At 42.4% G+C, this 19,965-nt stretch overlaps 1 protein-coding gene across 1 annotated transcript in view; it reads right to left on the minus strand.

The window, feature by feature from the left end:
* Positions 1–19,965, minus strand: part of ITGA2 (integrin subunit alpha 2) — a 222,311-nt gene that overhangs the window by 63,663 nt on the left and 138,683 nt on the right. Inside the window, exons 15-18 of the mRNA XM_077462759.1 lie at positions 19,423–19,553; positions 16,033–16,172; positions 14,121–14,275; positions 2,611–2,721 (exon numbers count right to left, since the gene is read on the minus strand). Coding sequence (XP_077318885.1) covers positions 2,611–2,721; positions 14,121–14,275; positions 16,033–16,172; positions 19,423–19,553 — 537 coding nt within the window. The remainder of the gene's footprint in view (positions 1–2,610; positions 2,722–14,120; positions 14,276–16,032; positions 16,173–19,422; positions 19,554–19,965) is intronic.

The raw sequence follows: 19,965 nt of genomic DNA on the forward strand, positions 1-19,965 counted from the left end.
AAGAGGTCGTGGATTCTGCTACACTAATATGCTCCCATTAGGTTAAAAACATTATAGACAGAGATGTGTGTTGTACTCAGTAGTGTCTACTTTAACATACTTTACAGCTCTCCACAGTGGATTCAAATTCTGCTAGCCTAGCCATTTGGGCTATATGTAGAAAGAGATTACTTCCCCCTTAACTGTACAACTCGTCCTGTATACAGACAATGAGGATTATGATCCTGGAATGTGAGATATAAATCAAGCAGAGGAAATTACACAATAATCATGAGTTCCCACTTTCTTCTTTGCTGGACACAGTCAAGAACTGCCCTTGCATGGCATTGCCGACCATATTCATGGACTGTTGTCCTTTGCCATACTTATGGAATGGTACTGATCCCACTGTTCAGTGAATTGGTTGTTTATGCCTGATTCTTAAAGAAACAGGCACGTTGGTTGTCCAGGTGTGGCCTGACTTCAGAATAGCCCAGAGCTAGAGCTCAGGGCTCCACCCAACAAACAGGAGGTCTGTCCATGGAAGTCAGGAGGACTCCAATCCCCTCCAGGAGTCAGAGAGGCTGCATGGGACAGCCAGAGTGTGCATGCCTGCAGGAGGCAGATTTAGTCTGTGACAGGGCAGCAAGCAGCTGTTTGTAAGTATGTTACGAGAGAGCTTGACTTTAAGGAACTCTTTGTATTGGTCTGAGGAGCAGACCTAAGGCCTAGGCTTGAAGCCTGAAGCAGCTATGTGTCAAAAGTGTAAGCCAGGAGGCCGATTGTCCAAGTTACAGTAATAGCGGAACCCTCTGCGTGGGCAACTGATGTATTTTGTAAACTTTTCCTTTCTTTTAAATAAAAGTGGGCTACTATGCCCTTAAAAAATACAGTATTGGGCTGGCGCACTCATTGAAAACACATCTAAAGCATGAATGTAGTCACCCCAATCTTACACAATACATAAAGCTGAAGAGGGTTGGCAAATAAATGCCTAACACATCATTTCAATTAACCACTTCAGCCACTGGAAGACTTGGCTGCTCAATGACCAGGTCATTTTATGCAATACGGCACTGTGTTGCTTTAACTGACAACTGCGCAGTCATGCGGCGCTGTACCCAAACAAAATTTATGTCCTTTTTTAATTTTAATTTTTAATTTTTTGCGCTATATGCAAACGAAGAGCGTCAATTTTGAAAAAAACACATCTTTTACCTTTTGCTATAATAAATATCCCACATTTTTCCCCCAATTTTTTTTTTCCCTCAGTTTAGGCCAATATGTATTCTTCTACATATTTTTGGTAAAAAAAAAAAAAAATCATAATAACCGTATATTGATTGGTTTGCGCAAAATTTTTAGCGTTTTTTTTTACTATGTATGTACTGTAATGCTGGCAATCTGCGATTTTTATTGGGACTGCGATATTGCGGCAAATTGGACACTTTTGACACATTTTTGGGACCACTGACAATTACACAGTGATCAGTGCTATAAAAATGATTACTTTATATATGTCACTGGAAGGGAAGGTGTTAACACTAGAAGGCAATCAAGGGGTTAACTGTTCCCCCTAGGTGTGTTCTAACTGTAGGGGGGATGGGACTGTCCAGGAGGAGAGAGAGATCGGTATGAACACACGATCTGTCTCTTTTCCCCTGACAGAACCGGGATTTCTGTGTTCATACACACAGATCCCGGTTCTAGCTCTGTCACGAGCAATCGCGGGTGCCTGGCGGTCATTGTGCCTGCTCTGGGCACACTCTGTGGGCACGCGCTCGCCCCTAGTGGCCAAAAGGCGATATGACCTAAAGGTAATGTTGTTTTGCCCAGCCGTGCCATTCTGCCGAAGTAAAACTGCGGTGGCTGGTCGGCAAGCAGTTAAAGATACCACATCTCGATGATACCATTTCAAAATAACTCCCTAACCAGTAAACTAAAAAGGACTTTAACGGGACCACATGATTAGTATAAGAGTACAACATTTTTTACAACATGTTGAAATACATCCTTTAAAGCAAAAATGCACAGCACATCTAGAGGATATACACATTTGCTATATATACAAATTCCTTCAAACTTTGAAGCAAGAGCATTATGGGGTCTTCATATTCAATGTGTTTTACAGGTCAAAGGCTGCTTCTTCAAGTCCCATAAACATAGTTACATAAATTAGATTAGAACCAGACCTCAGGAGGTACACATCCACACAAAGGAATGAACTTGGTTGGAAGACTTATGGTATGAGGAAGAGGAGATACCCCAAATCATCATATACATCCAACAGTATATCTAGTTTTACCCTCCAATAATACTCCTCATCCTCTAGAATATGTACAAAAAATAGCGATTTTGTGGCCATTTTGTGTACATATTCTGGAGGATGATGTTACCATTATGTCACATTAGCCTCATGAAACTTAGGACTAGGTAAAATATAGGTGCAAAGCCCAAACATACCACAAAACTACTTGCATGCCAAAATCGTAAAATGATAAGACAGTTCCTATATTTCCAATTCATGGAGATTCATGACTTCCACCTGCTTCAAATGAAAGTATTGTGGTGGCTTATTCCCAGGATGTACAATGGACAAGAGAAATATTACTCCAATGAAAACATACTTACAAACCATTCACTTGAACCAGATGAATAAGGGTTTAAAACTGGGCTGGTGTTTGGTTTTTGAGCTGCAATATTGATGCGAACCGCCAGAGCATTTTCTGAGTCCGATGTCTCCTGGAAACATAAATATACATGGTAATTTCATCAAAAGAAACTTGTCATGCATATATTATTTTACTACTTATAGTATAATACTTTTAATACTTTACATAGCATTCAGCAGCTCTATAGTACTTTACAGAAAACAGAGGACTCACATGATCAATCACTGCCCCCTGTCATGCTCTTCTAGTAATGTCTTTACTGTAATCTTAGCAACAGTGCTACATACACACAGGAAGATATCTAGAAAACCTACAAATATATTTTCTGGAAGTTCTAGGAAGGGGGAAAACAGCTGCTAGAAAATATTATCTTTTACAGCCAAGGTGCCCGATCTGCGGCCCTTTGGTATATGATGTGTAGCCCTCAGACCTAAACAGTGGGAACATTGATTAGGGTAATAGCCAGTGGCGGCTGGTGAAGTTTTTGGATGGGGGGCGCCAGACCCCGCCCACCATGACCCCGCCCATCATGTTGGCCCCTCCCACTTCTCATAAACCACGCCCCTTATGTAATCTAGAAAAAACATTGGCGTGGGTTCCCCCCTCCGAGAGCATACCAGGCCCTTAGGTCTGGTATGGATTCCAAGGGGAACCCCCTACGCCTAAAAAACGGCGTGGGGGTCCCCCCAGATCCACACCAGACCCTTATCCGAGCACGCTACCCGGCCGGCCAGGAAAGGGGGTGGGGACGAGCGGGCGCCCCCCCCTCCTGAGCCGTACCAGGCCGCGTGCCCTCAACATGGGGGGGTGCCTTGGGGGAGGGGGGGCGTGCGGCCCCCCCACCCCAAAGCACCTTGTCCCCATGTTGATGAGGACAAGAGCCTCTTCCCGACAACCCTGGCCGTTGGTTGTCGGGGTCTGCGGGCGGGGGGCTTATCGGAACCCGGATACCGGCCCCCCACCCTATGTGAATGAGTATGGGGTACAATGTACCCCTACCCATTCACCTGTGAAAAAAAGTACAAAAAAACACAACACAGGGTTAAAATATTTTATTGCACAGCTCCGGGGGTCTTCCGTCTTCGGGGGTCTTCTCACCGGACTCCTCCGCTATCTTCTTGTAGCTCTTTTGCTAGCGGAGGAGCCCGGCTTTCTTCCTCGCCGCCGGCCTCTTCCTCCGACTTCGGGGGTCTTGTCCCCCTCTTCGGTTCTTCTGCCGGGCCACCACGCCTTCTTATAGCTCTTTTACAGGCGGTGGCCCGGTCTTCTGTCTCCGCCGCCGCTGCCACCCGTTCTTCTTCTTCTTCTTCTCCAGGAGATGTTGACTCGACGATCTCTCCGGCCGGAATGCCAGGGATGCGCTGCGCTGCCACTTATATAGGGACAATGGGGCGGTGTCACATGGGTTGATGTCACATTGGTTGGTAACATGGGTTGATGTCATATGGTGACCCCGCCCCCTTACGATGTCACAGTCCCGGAGTATGCTGGGACTGTCGCCATGTGACATCAACCCATGTGACCAACCCATGTGACATCAACCCATGTTTTTTTTTTACTTTTTTTTTTTTTTACACCTAGGGGGAGGGGGGGGGGCGGCGCCCGGGCGCCCCCTATGGGCGGGCCGCCACTGGTAATAGCATTGATCTCATATAACGTTCCCAGTTTCATATTGTCTTCTGCAGCCAAAAACATAGCATGACCACACTCTCTGGCCTTAATTTCCTCTATTAGGTCTGCAGTTTCTGATAGGCCCCCTTAAGCATTACATACAGTATACTGATTATTTGTGTCCTTTGGTAATGTCATTTGAGGCCCCCTATAAGTTGATAACCACTACAGAAATTGAAAATAGCAACTCAGTGATGCAAATGGGCTGGGGGAACTTCTTATTTTTTTTCACTTTTTTTAACACACTGGTTTATTTCCTGATAGTATGGTCAGTTCAGTGTTAAAGCCTCCTAATTCAACCAACACCTCCAGCAACCACTGTTTGGGCCACCACCCTTTTTTTTTTTTTGCACATTTTATTAATGATAAGGAGTAAGCGTGAAGAAAGAGAAGAAAATGATAATGGAGATGAGAAGGGGAACACTATGGAATAATACACAAGATCACAGGTATAAGAAGAGTTAAACTTAAACTTTTTTTTTTTTAGGTATTTATAAAGGACACATACACGGGGAATATTCTGGTAAGGGAGCAGGAGGGGAGGTTTAATTAAATAATATACACTGAGCACAAACAATGGAAATGTTTAATTTATAAAGACTTATATGCATTCACTGGTACACAAAAAAAAGGCATGCGCACAGAAGGCACAATTAAAGGAGAATATTAAAAAAGGAATAAGGGGAAGGAATGGGAGAAGGGAGTAACATATTTTATTCAGGGTTTTTTTTTTGGGTGGCGTGGCGCCGGGGGAGCCAACCTCCTGAATCGATATATATGGGGGAAGAGGAGAAGGGATATTCTTATCTCTTTTTTATGTGGATATGTCATGTAAATGGTAACTGTAATAATAGAGAAAATAATTAATAAAGATTGAATTATAAAACAAAAAAAAATTCAACCAACAGCTAATTTTTTGTATTTTTGTAAAGAATTTAAAAAAAAAATTTGTGTTGTGTTTTGTCAGGTTTTTATCTGTGTGATTCCACCAGTGGCATAACTGGGGGGGGGGGGGGGGGCATTCCGCCACGGGTTCCACACATGGGGGGGGGGGGGTGTCAGGTCAGCTATCAGAGCCAGGACAGGGCAGTGGCGGGTGCAGGAGGTTCTTTAGCATGAACCTGAGCAGCAAGAATTTTGTCACCCAAAGATGAAGTGTGAACCGTAGCCAGAATACCATCTGGAAGAATCACAGGAACTGGAACCGACTCCATCTTGGAAGGGAGGAAAATTGTTCTGACAAAGAGCCAACCCTGATATTCTTAGTCGGGGTGAGAATGGGACGATGTAATTGAAACTAGACAATAAATGAGCCCACCGCCCTTCTGGGAGAGAGGCGTTTAGCCTCAGACAAGAATGTGAGATTCTCCTCCAAGGCCTTATCCTCCAAGACCGACAAAGGGTAAACCCAGCCACGAGGGGGTATGGCACCAGGTTGAAGGTCAATTGCACAATCATACAGCCTGTGTGGAGGCAAACTACTGGCTTGACACTTGTCAAAGACATCGCTAAAATCCCAGTACTCCTCCGGTAGGGACGAGAGTGAGAAGGTGCACAGGATCTTGGCTACCTTCAGGAAGCATGTCTTACTGCATTATGGCGACCAGGAGAGAATCTCACCACAGAGCAAATCAAAAGAGGGGTTGTGCCTCTGTAACCAAAGATAACCAATAATCAGCAGAAACTTAGGTGAGGAAATAATTTGGAATTGGATTATCTCATGATAAAGAGCCCCTAGGTCCATGGACAATGGAACAGTCTCATGAATCACATGGGCAGGCTGTAGAGGTCTTCCGTCAAGAGCCTCAATGGCAAGTGGAGTGTCACGCAGCTGCAGCGGAATCAAGTGCTTCGATACAAAGGCAGCATCAATGAACAGGCCTGCAGCCCCAGAGTCGATTAGAGCCTATATCTCGATGGACGACTCAGCTCAAGAAAGGGTAACCAAAACCAGGGGCTTATCCTTCTGGATAACTGGGGATGAAACAATGCCACCTAAGGTCTGTCCATGACAGGACCTCAAGGTTCGGGTGTTCCCTGGACAGGTAGGACAAGACTTCAAATCGTGACCTACCTGGCCACAATAAAGGCACAATCTCTCCCTCCTCCTAAAGGTTCACTCATCTGCAGAGAGAAGAGTGAAGCCCAAGTGCATGAGTTCATCTTCATAGTCCGACTCGGTACCAGGAGGCATGGAAGGTGAGGGAGGCAAGGGTGGGACTGCAAAGTTTGGAGACAAATATGCAGAAGGCTTCCGCAAGTGCTCCTTAAAAGAAAGTCTTTCTCTGAGTCAGGAGTCAATGAGGGTGTCAAATGTGATCAACCTCTCAAGCTCAGTGGGTATATCTTGGGCTGCTATCTCATCCTTGATGGTATGCGGGAGGCCATGAGAAAAAGCAGCCACAAGGGCCTCATTGTTCCAAGCATCCTCTGCTGCCAGAGTACGGAATTCAATGGCGTAATCGGCAACAGTTCTCATACTTGGACCTGGTGATTAAGGGGGAAAATCTTCACTTGACAGCGGAAGCAGAATGTTAAATACCCTTTTAAAAGAAGTCACAAACTCAGGGTAACTCCTGAGTTTGTGTCTACCATAGAGTGTTTGCCAAGGCCAAGGCTCTCTCAGAAAGCAAAGATATCCTAAAACCTACTTTGCTTCTGTCCGTGCGAAAATGCCTGGGGCAGCATCTCAAAGTATATCTCCACCTGGAGATGGTATGGGTGGGCTGAGTATGTACAGTTGGGTGGGCTGAGTGCGTACAGGTATGAGGGGGCTGAGGGCGTACAGGTATGAGGGGGCTGAGGGCGTACTGGTATGAGGGGGCTGAGTGCGTACAGGTATGAGGGGGCTGAGTGCGTACAGGTATGAGGGGGCTAAGAGCGTACAGGTGTGAGAGGGCTGAGTGCGTACAGGTATGAGGGGGCTGAGTGCGTACAGGTGGGTGGGCTGAGTGTGTACAGGTATGAGGGGGCTGAGAGCGTACAGGTATGAGGGGGCTGAGAGCGTACAGGTATGAGGGGGCTGAGAGCATACAGGTGTGAGAGGGGATGAGTGCGTACAGGTATGAGGGGGCTGAGTGCGTACAGGTGGGTGGGCTGAGTGCGTACAGGTATGAGGGGGCTGAGTGCATACAGGTGGGTGGGCTGAGTGCGTACAGGTATGAGGGGGCTGAGTGAATACAGGTTGGTGGGCTGAGTGCAAACAGGTATGAGGGGGCTGAGTGCATACAGGTATGAGGGGGCTGAGTGTGTATAGGTATGAGGGGGCTGAGTGCATACAGGTGGGTGGGCTGAGTGCATTCAGGTATGTGGGGGCTGAGTGCGTACAGGTATGAGGGGGCTGAGTGCGTATAGGTGGGTGCACTGAGTGCGTATAGGTACGAGAGGGCTGAGTGCGTACAGGTATGAGGGGGCTGAGTGCATACAGGTGGGTGTGGCTGAGTGCATACAGGTGGGTGGGCTGAGTGTGTACAGGTGTGAGGGGGCTGACTGCATACAGGTATGAGGGAGCTGAGAGTGTACAGGTGTAAGGGGGCTGAGTGAGTACAGGTATGAGGGGGCTGAGGGAGTACAGGTATGAGGGGGCTGAGTGCATACAGGTATGAGGGGGCTGAGTGCATACAGGTATGAAGAGGCTAAGTGTGTACAGGTATGAAGAGGCTGAGTGCATACAGGTATGAGTGGGCTGAGTGCGTACAGGTGGATGGGCTGAGTGCGTACAGGTATGAGGGGGCTGAGTGTGTACAGGTGGATGGGCTGAATGCATACAGGTATGAGTGGGCTGAGTCCATACAGGTGGATGGGCTGAGTGCATACAGGTATGAGGGGCTAAGTGTGTACAGGCATGATCAGTGGGGGGGGGGGGGGGGGTGTAAGATATAGGATCCACCCTGGGTGCCAAATGCTCTAGGTATGCCTGTGGATTCCACTAGGGACATTTTTCATTACTTCCTGTCCCACTAACAACAAGGCAAGTAATGGTGGGTACAGTTGTCATTGGAACACATACATGGACATACTATTAAGTTACTGCATTTGTGACTTTTATGGGGAGTCTCAGTTAAATAAATACAACTTACCAGGTGCTCAACATCAAATTCATTTATCAGTAGCTGATATTTGATATATTTTTGGAGTCATCTCCAAAACTGTGCACATGCAAAGCCTGTTGTATGCATGTGTTAGATACAGCTGCATACTTTAGATCCATGATCATCAATTATTTACTTTTTCATTAGGCATCGATTACGCCTGTGGTTTGGGGTGGTAAAAATGCACAGTTGAGGTACATTTTTACTGACTCCCACCCCCTAAGCTGCAAAGGCAGTGGACAGGAGCATACATATGCCACAGCAAAAATGATCTTCGCTGTCGCGTTCTGCTGGCAGTAGCGTCTGCCGAATGTGGCTCATTCAACTGAATGGTGTCAGCCTCTTGTAATCAACTGTACAACAGAGACCAGACTTAGAGAGGGAGAACCAGCACAAGTAGCCAATAAGTTGTGCTGTAGTGATCATGTGCTAAACAGAAACATGGTGCCTGAAGTGTATCTGTGTATTTAGATGTTTTCCTGGAGTTCAGATTTAAAAGTTGAATTTATTTTTTTCCGCTTTAAACTGGTGCTCAGGTCTGACCTCTGCAGGGGTGCCATTTAAAGAGACAATGGGGTTGATTTACTAAAATTGGAGAGTGCAAAATCTGGTGCATCTGTGCATGGTAGCCAATCAGCTTCTACCTTCAGCTTGTTCAATTAAGCTTTGACAAAAAAAACAACAACCTGGAGGCTGATTGGTTTCTCTGCAAATCTGCACCAGATTTTGCATGTGTATATATATGTATATATGTAAATTAAAATCAATGCAATTACTCTCTCTGCACCTATAATTAGGCATAAACCCCAGCGTGCGCTTTATTATACAGGGACTACATTTTTGTTGTGGATTTAATCTTTTAGGCATATGTTATAATTGTTAGCAGCGGGATTCTCCCTGTTATCAGTGAAATGATTCTGTTTTAATTACTGTTTTAATGGAATGCATGATCCTAGTCTGGGAGATGTAAAATGACAGCCGCCAATTATGGTGAACAGTATACACATAGCAAACGTGCCAGAAGGAATCTGATTGGCTGGGCGCTTGAACACGACACAGAGATTAGATATAGTAACACGTCCACCACTGCCTGGGACATTGCATCTTCCAGTTGAAAATACGCAAGTTAATTAAGTTACTTATAAATAGACCAGACTGAGTTGATATCATTTACCACATCCATGTGTCAGTCTTACAGATCAGATAGGCCAAATCTGGGAACAATTTTTTTATTCTGTAAACAGGAAATCATCCGAGTACAATACTGTGGTTTTTGGTCTGTTTAATGTAGTAAAATGGCAAGTCCCAAAATCTAAATAGGCTGCTCATATTGCTGGAATATTATTATTATTATTATTATTATTCAGGATTTATATAGCGCCAGCAATTTACGCAGCGCTTTACAATGTAAAAGGGAGACAATACAGTTACAATACAATTAAATACAAGAGGATTAAGAGGACCCTGCTCAGAAGAGCTTACAATCTAAAAGGGTGGGGCAGGTGGTACAGAAGGTTATAATTGTTGGGAATGAGTTTATGGAAGTGGTAGGAGATTAGTTTGAGACGTGATAGGCTTCCTTGAATAGATGAGTTTTCAGGGATCGTCTGAAGGTAGCAAGAGTAGGGGATAGCCGGACCGGTGGAGGTAGCGAGCTCCAGAGGATTGGAGAGGCTCTGGAGAAATCCTGGAGACGAGTGTGGGAGGAGGAGACAAGAGAGCTTGAGAAGAACGGAGGGGACGGTTTGGGTGATATTTGGAGACAAGTTTGGTGATGTAGCTCGGGGCAGAGTTGTGAATGACTTTGTATGTGGTGGTTAGTATTTTGAATTTAATTCGCTGGGTGATTGGGAGCCAGTGTAGGGATTGGAGGAGAGGGTTGGCAGACACTGAGCGGTTGGTAAGGTGGATAAATATTCCCTCTCTCTCCATATACAGCATATACCCATACACAAATCCACCAGCTATTATGGTCACCCACTATACTACTCTGAAGGTATGCTGTGGCACCAAGCTGTCAGTAGCAGATCATTTACAAATGCTTGATTGGATTGAGACTTGGAGAATTGGAGGCAAAGTCAACACCTCAACCTTGTTGTGTTCCTCAAACCATTCTTGAATTCATCAGACCAGGCCCCTTTCAGGACCTAGGTCTGAATATGCAACCTCTGCAGTGTCTGGATGTGGCTTTTCTCAATGTGCCACCAGGGATGCTGACCAGCCCAATGTTCTTCCAGAGGTTGCTAGGGGTTCCTTGAGCAAGGGGACATTTCTTTTTTCTTTTTTCAATCAAATATTTTTTTATTGGGACATTTCTACCTGACAAATGAGTAAGCACTGACAACAAGGATTTTTTTTTAGCAATCTATAAGGGGGCATTTTCTCAGTTACCACAAATATAATGAGCATTCCCAGTTTCCTAATTAACATCACTCTAATGTACTGGCTGTAGCTATAGAAATTATCAGGGGTTTCCTAAGCCTGAAAAGTTATTTCAAGGGTTCTTCCGCATTAAAAAGTTTGAGAAAGGCTGTGCTAGAGGGGCAGCTGGATATTATGTGCGGATCTTAATAATACTTGCCTTTGCCTCCTTCCAAGCATCCTTGGGATGTCTGTCCATTGTATATTAAAGACACTACTGAGTTAGGTGGGGTAGCGCAAAGCTAAACATTATAGGAAATGTTTCATTTAATGAACAGTGCCCTTTATTTTTGTTTCTACTAATCCTTTTGACATTCATTTTCTAAAGAGTGTAATCTTTCCTTATTCATTTTTATGTCATATGCTCAGTATAAATTGTCTATATTTGTGACATATTTACTTCTAAACCAAACTTAATCCAAAACTTTCTTTTTATTTGTTTTATGTTGGGTAGGGAATGGTTTGAAGCACTTTGAAGTGCTTTTTTTTTTTGTTGCTTCTGTCCCTACAGAGAGCTTTCTCCTTATTTTCAGTCTGATGACATCTTGTCCCATGCTGTTATTGTTTGTGTCTCCATTGAAGAGATTTCTCATTGTCCTGCTTACAGGAGAACAGGACAAGAGGGTAAATGTCTCAAGCAGGGGTGTGGATAGCAATAATAACTTTTCCCCTTCTCTATTCAAAATTAAGAAATTTTTGGTCTTTACGAACTAATTACTGCAGATACTGATTTTATTCAAACAGATTGTTGGTGCCAGTGACGACTTCTACTATGGAGTAGTTCATACAGACATGAGAAGTCAACTGATGCCTTGTACACACGATCGGACATTCCGACAACAAAATCCATGGATTTTTTTCTGATGGATGTTGGCTCAAACCTGTCTCGCATACACACGGTTACACAAAGTTGGTCGGGAATTGCGAACGTCAAGAACGCAGTGACGTACAACGCGTCCAATGAGCCAAGAAACATGAAGTTCAATAACCAGTGCGGCTCTTCTGCTTGATTCCGAATTGTGCACACACGATCGGAATTTCCGACAACAGATTTTGTTGTTTATGGAAAATTTGAGATACAGATCTCAAATTTTGTGTGACGGAAATTCCGATGGAAAATGTTCGATGGAGTCTACACACGGTCGGAATTTCCGCAAAAAGCTCCCATCGAACATTTTCTGTCTGAAAATCCAACTGTGTGTACGGGGCATTCGATTTCCATGTCCTGCAGTTGAATGCTTCATAAAGCCATAGAACATCTTCTTGATTACTTACATCCTTCTTTAACTATGGCAGTAGATGCATTATCCATCATATACTGTACACATTGGTGGTACTTCTGTGGATGTAGGACAGTAATGGCGAACTTTGGCACCCCAGATGTTTTGGAACTACATTTCCCATGATGCTCCACTACACTGCAGAGTACCAGAGCATCATGGGAAATGTAGTTCCAAAACATCTGGGATGCCAAGGTTCGCCATCACTGATGTAGGAGATGCACCACCTCCCCCACCTGTTGGGCCCATGAAGCTGATTAGCCAATCTGCAGCATTCTGGCCATGGTGCACTGGAGGCTCTGCATGCTATCCCTGTTCATGCAGAGACTTCTCATCATCCTCTTCAATGGAGGTATCCAGAAGTGTTTCTATACATGGTAATCAGGTATCTGGAGGTATCCAGTGGGGATGAAATGTTGTAATGATTGATTATGTTATCTTTCTGCATCTGCTATGATGTTACGTTGGGACCAAGGAGAGGACCCAGTGATTATACTCTACATCAGGGTTTCTCAACCAGGGTTCTATGGAACCCTTGGGTCCCTCCAGAGGTTGCTAGGGGTTCCTTGAGCAATGAGCAATTTCTGCCTCTCAGTTAAGTTCCCTCTGACACCATTGATATTTTTAGCTTTCTGTAAGGGGGTAATTCTTCCCAACGACCACAAGTGTGAGGAGCATTCCTCCCACTGACCATCACACTGATGTATAATGACTTGAAGATATATTCATTTTTTAGCAGGGGTTCCCTGAGAATGAAAAGTTATTTCAAGGGTTCCTCTGTGTTGAAAAATTTGAGAAACCCTGCTCTACATATTTATAGTTAGGAATAGAAGGTTGAAATACTTTCATTTGGGACTTACAGATTACCCTTACTTCTAAACTACTGGCTAACAGTCAGTGAGGTATATAAAGGAATAATGCAAGCTTTTTCATCATGATCATATACGTTTTTCAAATCCAGCGATTCTACGCTATTAATATTGATTTATATAGCATCATAATCTTCTTTGGAACTTTTTATATGTACTAGGTATAACAAGGGTAGTAAGTGCAAGTAAAATAGTACATGAAGTGTTCTAAAGCCTCATACTTAAAGTAGAACTATGGGCAAATTTTTTTTTTTCATTTTGGATAGAGTAAAGAAAAGTTATAACCGCTGTAAAAAAAATGTCACCATCTGTGTGCCATTACAGGGATTTTCCTTCATTTCCTGACCCATAGCCAAACAGGAAGTTTAGGGAAATCCTTAAGCCCACGTACACACGGTAGGAGATTTCCACAACCAAATCAGTCGGATTTTGTCCGCCAGATTTAGTCTGACGGATTGTGTCTGAAACTGTTGCATACACACGGTCGGACTAAGTTGTCGAAAAATCCGATCTTTCAGAACGTGATGACGTAATTTAGTTACGATGGGACTACATTCAGGCTAGTAGCCAATAGCTTTGATGTAGGAATTTGATCTGAGCATGCGTGGCACTTGGTCCGATCAAAATTCTCTACACATGATCGGATTACGTCCGACCAGCCCAGTTGGTCGGGAAATATTTCCAACATGTTGGAAAATTGGGTCCGACGGAGATTCGGACGGAATCAGTCCGATGCATACCACACACAGTCGGATTATCTGACGACACGGTCCGATAAGACGCATTCCAACGGATTCTCCGACCGTGTGTACGCGGCATAAGGATCCCCAGGTCACCAGAACTATAGTCCCCATTGGAAGATTTCCCCTCTATTACTTTTCTGGAGATATCCCAAAATTTGGGATTTTCTTTTACTTGCAATTTCAATGATAATGTTAAACAGGACAAATAGAGGATGAGTCCTCTTAACGGGGGCACAGACAGCAATAACAACTGACAGTCATTCTAATCCCCTCTCTACTCTATCCAAGAGAAAAAAAAAAGGTTTGCCTTTAGTTATACTTCAAGTAGCATCATGTGGCAAGAAACAGTAGAAGTATTCCCATTGAGCATAACATTAATACATTTTGTACCTACCTGAACATTAAAAATGTGTTCAAAACATCTTTCTTCTGTGCTAATATCAACATTTCTCGTTATAGTTCTGTCACCGGTCTCCTTAAATTGCCCTCTAGATGTCACTCGGGAAGACAAGAGGTCGGCATCTAATGTAGTGTTGTAAGTGATAGCCACTGCACAAAGACAAGCAAAACCAGACATTAAGGTATGTTGTGGAAAAAGGGAAAGATTTTTAAAAATGAATAAACCAATAAACAAATATTGTCTCATTTATAATGATCTCTGAAATGTTATAAACAACATGTAGAGGCCAATTTATAAATATCAGCAACTTTTTTTTTCCAGTTGGACATAAAAAGCTGTTGAACTCTAAAACATCACTGAAAAGTATATTGAATGGTAAAATCTGATGTAAAATGGACAAAAAAAAAACTATTACACCACGTCTGAAAAGAGCTTGTTCTTAAATCTCCCTCTATTAAAATGATGCCAGATGTGGAGTGGCATAAATGAATGATGAATACGTCAAAAGTGAAAAAGGCTATCCTCTATAAGGGATTTGTCTGTTGTCCACCTCTGCTCACCATTGCTCAAAGCCAGGTTGCCCAGCTGTAGTGAAGCCCTTCACTGAGTGGATGACTGTGGGTTCATCTGCTGAGCCGCCAATGTCTGTTCTCCGGGCCCTACCCAGGCCCCTGCAACCTTGTTCACCCCTGTATCTACTCCCTTGCCCTCCACCCACACCTCAGCATGTTTCTGTCCATGTGCTCACAGCTCAGGTGTGCCTTGCTTGAAGGAAAACATATACATGCTTAGTGATTAGTTGTACTGTCTTTTACATTTTCCACTTTAGTTCAGCTACCAATAGCATGTTTTTATTTGGCTTTTGATTTCAATTCTTTAGTGTGTTTGGCTGATCTGCTGTAAAACTCAGCCTTAGTGACCTCTGCCTGTACAAATGTAGGCTTTGACACACAATTCTGTCTCCTGTCTTTTATCTTTGTCCTGATACTTACCTTGTTCATCCCCTAGAACGGAACTTTGGCTTGCTGAAGGGTCTGTTTGACCCTTCACATCTCTCCTACATGTCTACCATTCACGCTACACGCCTTCTTGACCAAAGGGCAATACATCTATCTGACCTGTTTGACCCGTTGGCCTAATCTTCCTATGTTTAACACCAGGCACTATCTTTTTCAGGTTCGATCCTAGACCTAGATCTGACAGTACCTTCTCTGTCTTTACTAGACATAGTAACACTGTTCTAATTTTATGATCCACAGCATAATAACCAAATATGGTGCAAACACATAACACTTCTCAGAACAATGGCTGCTGTGTGTTTCAGCAGCAGTCATCAAACCCAAAGGACTAGCCTTCACTTACACCATCCACACAATAGATTTCACTGAATTTTTTCACTAATGCTCAAATAGCAATATGAAAATTGTAGCGCAACAAGAAGTGCTGATTTCTATGTGTCTAGTGCAGGGTTTCTCAACCAGGGTTCCTCCTATGGTTGCCAGGGGTTCCTTGAACAATGACCAATTTTTGCCTCTAAGATAAGTTCCCACTGACACCAATGATCTTTTTTAGCTATTTGTAGGGGGTAAATTCTTCCCCAAGACCACAGATGTAAGGAACACTGTTCCACTGACCATAACACCAATGTATCATGAGTTGTAGATATAGTCATTTTAACAGGGGTTCCCTGAGACTGAAAGGTTATTTCAAGGGTTTCTCCATGTTGAAAAGGTTGAGAAAGTCTGGTCTAGTGTGCACTTGAGGAAGTAGCATTCCCTGTACTAAGAAGTGTTGGGTCATTGCAGCAGATGAGTCGCAATGAGAAAGGTTTTATGAAAACGTTAAACAATGTTAAACTGATGGTGTTTATCATTGTTATAATTATTATTAATATTATTATACTCACTTGTTTGACTCTTTGAATTAGCTGGTCTGAATGTTGACATAAAACAGATCTTTACAGTAATCTCACTATTTTTGTTTGTGAGAATTATTTTATCTGGTATAAATGATGCTTTTACAGTCACATCTGCTATACCCAGTGACCTGCAAATCAAAAAGATATATTTCACATTAATAAATTAATCAGCTTAGCTCCCACACCTGTAAAGCCCTAACTGACCAGAGAAGTATTTACATATTCATCTGTTTTTGGGCCTATTTTGTTTGGGCAATAATTTAGTAATAACTTAAGATAATAAAACCATGCATCCATCATTTATTAGAACAAACAAGAGTTTTTTTTAAGTGATTTTGTCTTGTAAAAATTATTTGTTATGTAATCCAAAAGACAAAAAAAAATGTAACACTGAAAAAGCACACTTTTTCAACTAGATTACAGTTTTTAATTATTGTTACTGTAGGTAATAAGTATACAGGGGGTCCCTGGGTTACAAACAAGATAGGGACCGTAGGTTTGTTCTTAAGTTGAATCTGTTTGTAAATTTTTTAAGCGTAGCTCCAGCCAAAAAATCGATTTTTTAAGCTTTTTGGATAACATAGGGAAGGGTTATCACCCCTGTAACATTTGTTTAGCTGTCTATGCCCCTGTACAGAAGATTTCACCTCACTTTCTGTCCCAATGATAATTGAATTTTGAAAATTTTGGGCTGTTAGGGAAACAAGGATTGGTGATAAAGCATCAGTGGAGACACCTTTTTTCCCATATTAACTCTTACAGGAGAGAATTTCCCTGCCTAGAGGTAGATTTCCTCTCACTTCCTGTTATCTCTCTCCGCTTGTAAGTAGGAGTCGTATGTAAGTCGGATGTTTGTAAGTAGGGGACCCCCTGTAGCTTGTATTTTCTAGTTTGACCCATTTAAAATTACAATAAAGTGTTTGCGGTATAAAGCATTGCACATTTTTTAATTGTTCACTTTTTTAATTTAACACTAAAGAAAATGAATGAAAAAGATGAACTAAAACAAAAAGTTTAGACATTATAAATTAGATATCTGGAAATAAACATAAAAAATTAATAATTGGGAAAATAATCGTTATGGGGAGTAGGGGAAGAGTTAGGTAAATATGGATGAAATATAAAGAAAATGAATGAACAAAACAATTAAAAACAAAACAAGTTTAGATAATATTGGTTAGAAAAATAGAAATAAAAAAAAGAAAAAAGAAAATGATAGTTAAGAAGAAAGGGGAAAGAGTGAATTAAAGGATGAGTTCAGGGTTTTCTTTTAAAGAATCATACTCAGATTGTGGTAGATTTGCTGACTTGTATTCCATATTTATTTAAAGTGGCAGCTTCAGTAGATGTTTACTTCGTTTTGGTGCAGTGGTAGGGTCAATTGAGTAGTAAGGGTAATTTTAGATCCTGTTGAGTATACCAAAGAATCATACTTGCCAAGGTGGATGCTGTATCTTTCCCACACTGGCTCTAAAACCGAGCGATCAAACACCCCTGATTGCTTGGTTCTCAGTGCTCCGTGACTGTCAGTCACCGCTACTGCCATTACTGGCAATACTGGAACGCTGGACAGACTCGTGCCGGTCTAAAGCCTCGTAAACACAATAGGATTTTCATCCAGGAATTGTGTGATGACAGACTGTTTGCCTAAAACCCGACCATTAGTACGTGCCATCAAACAATTGTTGTCCAACTTTCCGCCAACAAATATTGGATAGCAGGCTAGTAAATTTTCAACGGACAATGGTCTATTGTCAGATTTTCCTATCGTGTGTACACAAGTCCGTCACACAAAAGTCCAAAGTACAAACACGCATGCTCGGAATCAATGCTCACCAAACACGACATAAGCAGAAGGTGTCCAAAGAGTGGTGCTCAAAAGCTGAAATTCCACGTAGTATGTCAGTATGTTTGTGTTTGTTGGCCGACAATTGTGTACCGTTTGTATGTAAGACAAGTTCCTGGCACACGCCCTTCGGACAAAAGTCTGACGCTTTGTTGGCCAACAATCTGATCATGTGTACGAGGCTTAAAACACACATACATGTGAGTGCAAACATTTTTATATGACCATTTAACCATTAAAATATGGCATTTTGCGTAATGATGGCCAATTTAGTTTTTTTTAGATCTACACTAATTGGAGACATATAAGAGCATAGTCTGTGATCTGGTGGAAACCTAGTCTACTCACTCGGATTATTAAGGAAAGGCATTATACAGGCTTGTCTAATACTGCTTTTTTGGTAAGGACATAGATTGAAAGGTGGTGGTGGATCACAACACAATTGATTTGGAAGTCACCTTTTTGTTCAGCACAGTGGATTCATTCTTTTGGACTTTATTTACTGCACATTTTCAACATTGGGACATTATGATTTTCTAAATATAGTTTGTGATGGAAATTATTAGTACATGTTAATGAAGGCATAATATGTGATAGCGTTGAAATTTTGAGGCACTCTTTGACGTACACATTTAAAGGGCCAGTGCAGCTACACAAATAACAATTTTGTCAGACACCGCTGTCTGCTCTGCCCCCCCTGCGCTCACTGGAGTGCTAGGCTGTAGAGGGGGTGAGAGCAGCACTAGCCTTGGCTCTCAGCAGCTCTCTGAAAGCCAAAGCCAGGTGCCAGTCCAGGCTCCTGGGTGGATCACGACCATATGGTCATGATCTTTTCCCAGTCTGGACCAGCTCTGTGACTTTAGCTGACAGCAGGCTTCAGCCCGCTGTCTGCTGAAAAGAGGTCACAGGAGTGCAGAATTAACTGCACTCCTGTGATCCACAGCAGAAGTACAGCCAAATGAGCTGTGTCTGTACTTCTCCTTTAGTTACGGCTGGTTAAGGTAAACTAAGGGTTAATGAAGGGTTAAATAGGAACAAATTTTATTTTAAAACACTTTTTTTTTACTTGTTAGGTTGCTTTAACTCGCTATATTTACAGATTGAAGCTCATGCCTTTATTTTGCAGCTATATGAAACAGAGTGGATACAAAATCAACATTACTTACAGTAAGAGCCTGTTAACACAAATTATTTTTGATGCATTTTTTTGGTTAATAATAGTGTAAAAAGCGTAACATCTACTAGAAGCAATAAACTGCATCTGATACACATATGATTATCCAAAGCGGTAAAGGAAGGATAAACATTGCTGCCTTGAATCTTGCATCTTTAATAAGTCAACAAGCACAGCTTCCATATACCAGTGTCTTTTAAATATTCATGAGAATTACCCGGAGTGCAAACCACCCATTTACTGGTATAGAAGAGGTTCCTGTTTTGCTAGCACTATCAGGGGGGAGGGTTGACATGTCCAGGCTCTCTGTATGATATGTTGTCTTAATAATTCCAAATTAATAATTAGATTTACTCACCAAAACTGTACTACTTTTCCAAAAGCACCAACAGACACGTCAGTTATGGAATCTCCATTTAAATCAGTGTGTCCATCAACCGATCTTCCAAAAAACTGCAATTGTGGGTTAACTGAGGATCCAAGTATTTTCTAAAAGAAAGAAAAACATTTATCAATCAAATCAGAGCAATGAGTGCATATCTATACTTTACTTAGCTACATTTCTTTCTTTAACACACTGGGGGTCTCCGCATTTGAAAAATGGAGGTTACCAATGACGTTTAATGACCGGTACCAGTGAAATAATCTCTAAACAATGCTGAAAAAGTTAACATTCAGCTTGGAACTTTTTGAATGTTTTTGAATTTTTTCCTATTGTAATTGCAAAAATGACCTCAAGTGTTTCCTGTCAATCTTGCTACAGCTTCTATGGCTCATGTATCTGGCTGGAAAGGGTGGGCATAATCAAGCTCTTTTGAAGAGAGCTCTTAACAGACCTTTAGCTGTATTAAATTCCATTAAACTGGAAGATCACAGTGGTGGAAGTGGGCAGGGATGGAAG

Source organism: Lithobates pipiens, unplaced genomic scaffold, assembly GCF_037356315.1.
Source record: "Lithobates pipiens isolate NorthernLeopardFrog02 unplaced genomic scaffold, aLitPip1_a1.2 Scaffold_3, whole genome shotgun sequence".
NCBI lineage: Eukaryota > Metazoa > Chordata > Amphibia > Anura > Ranidae > Lithobates > Lithobates pipiens.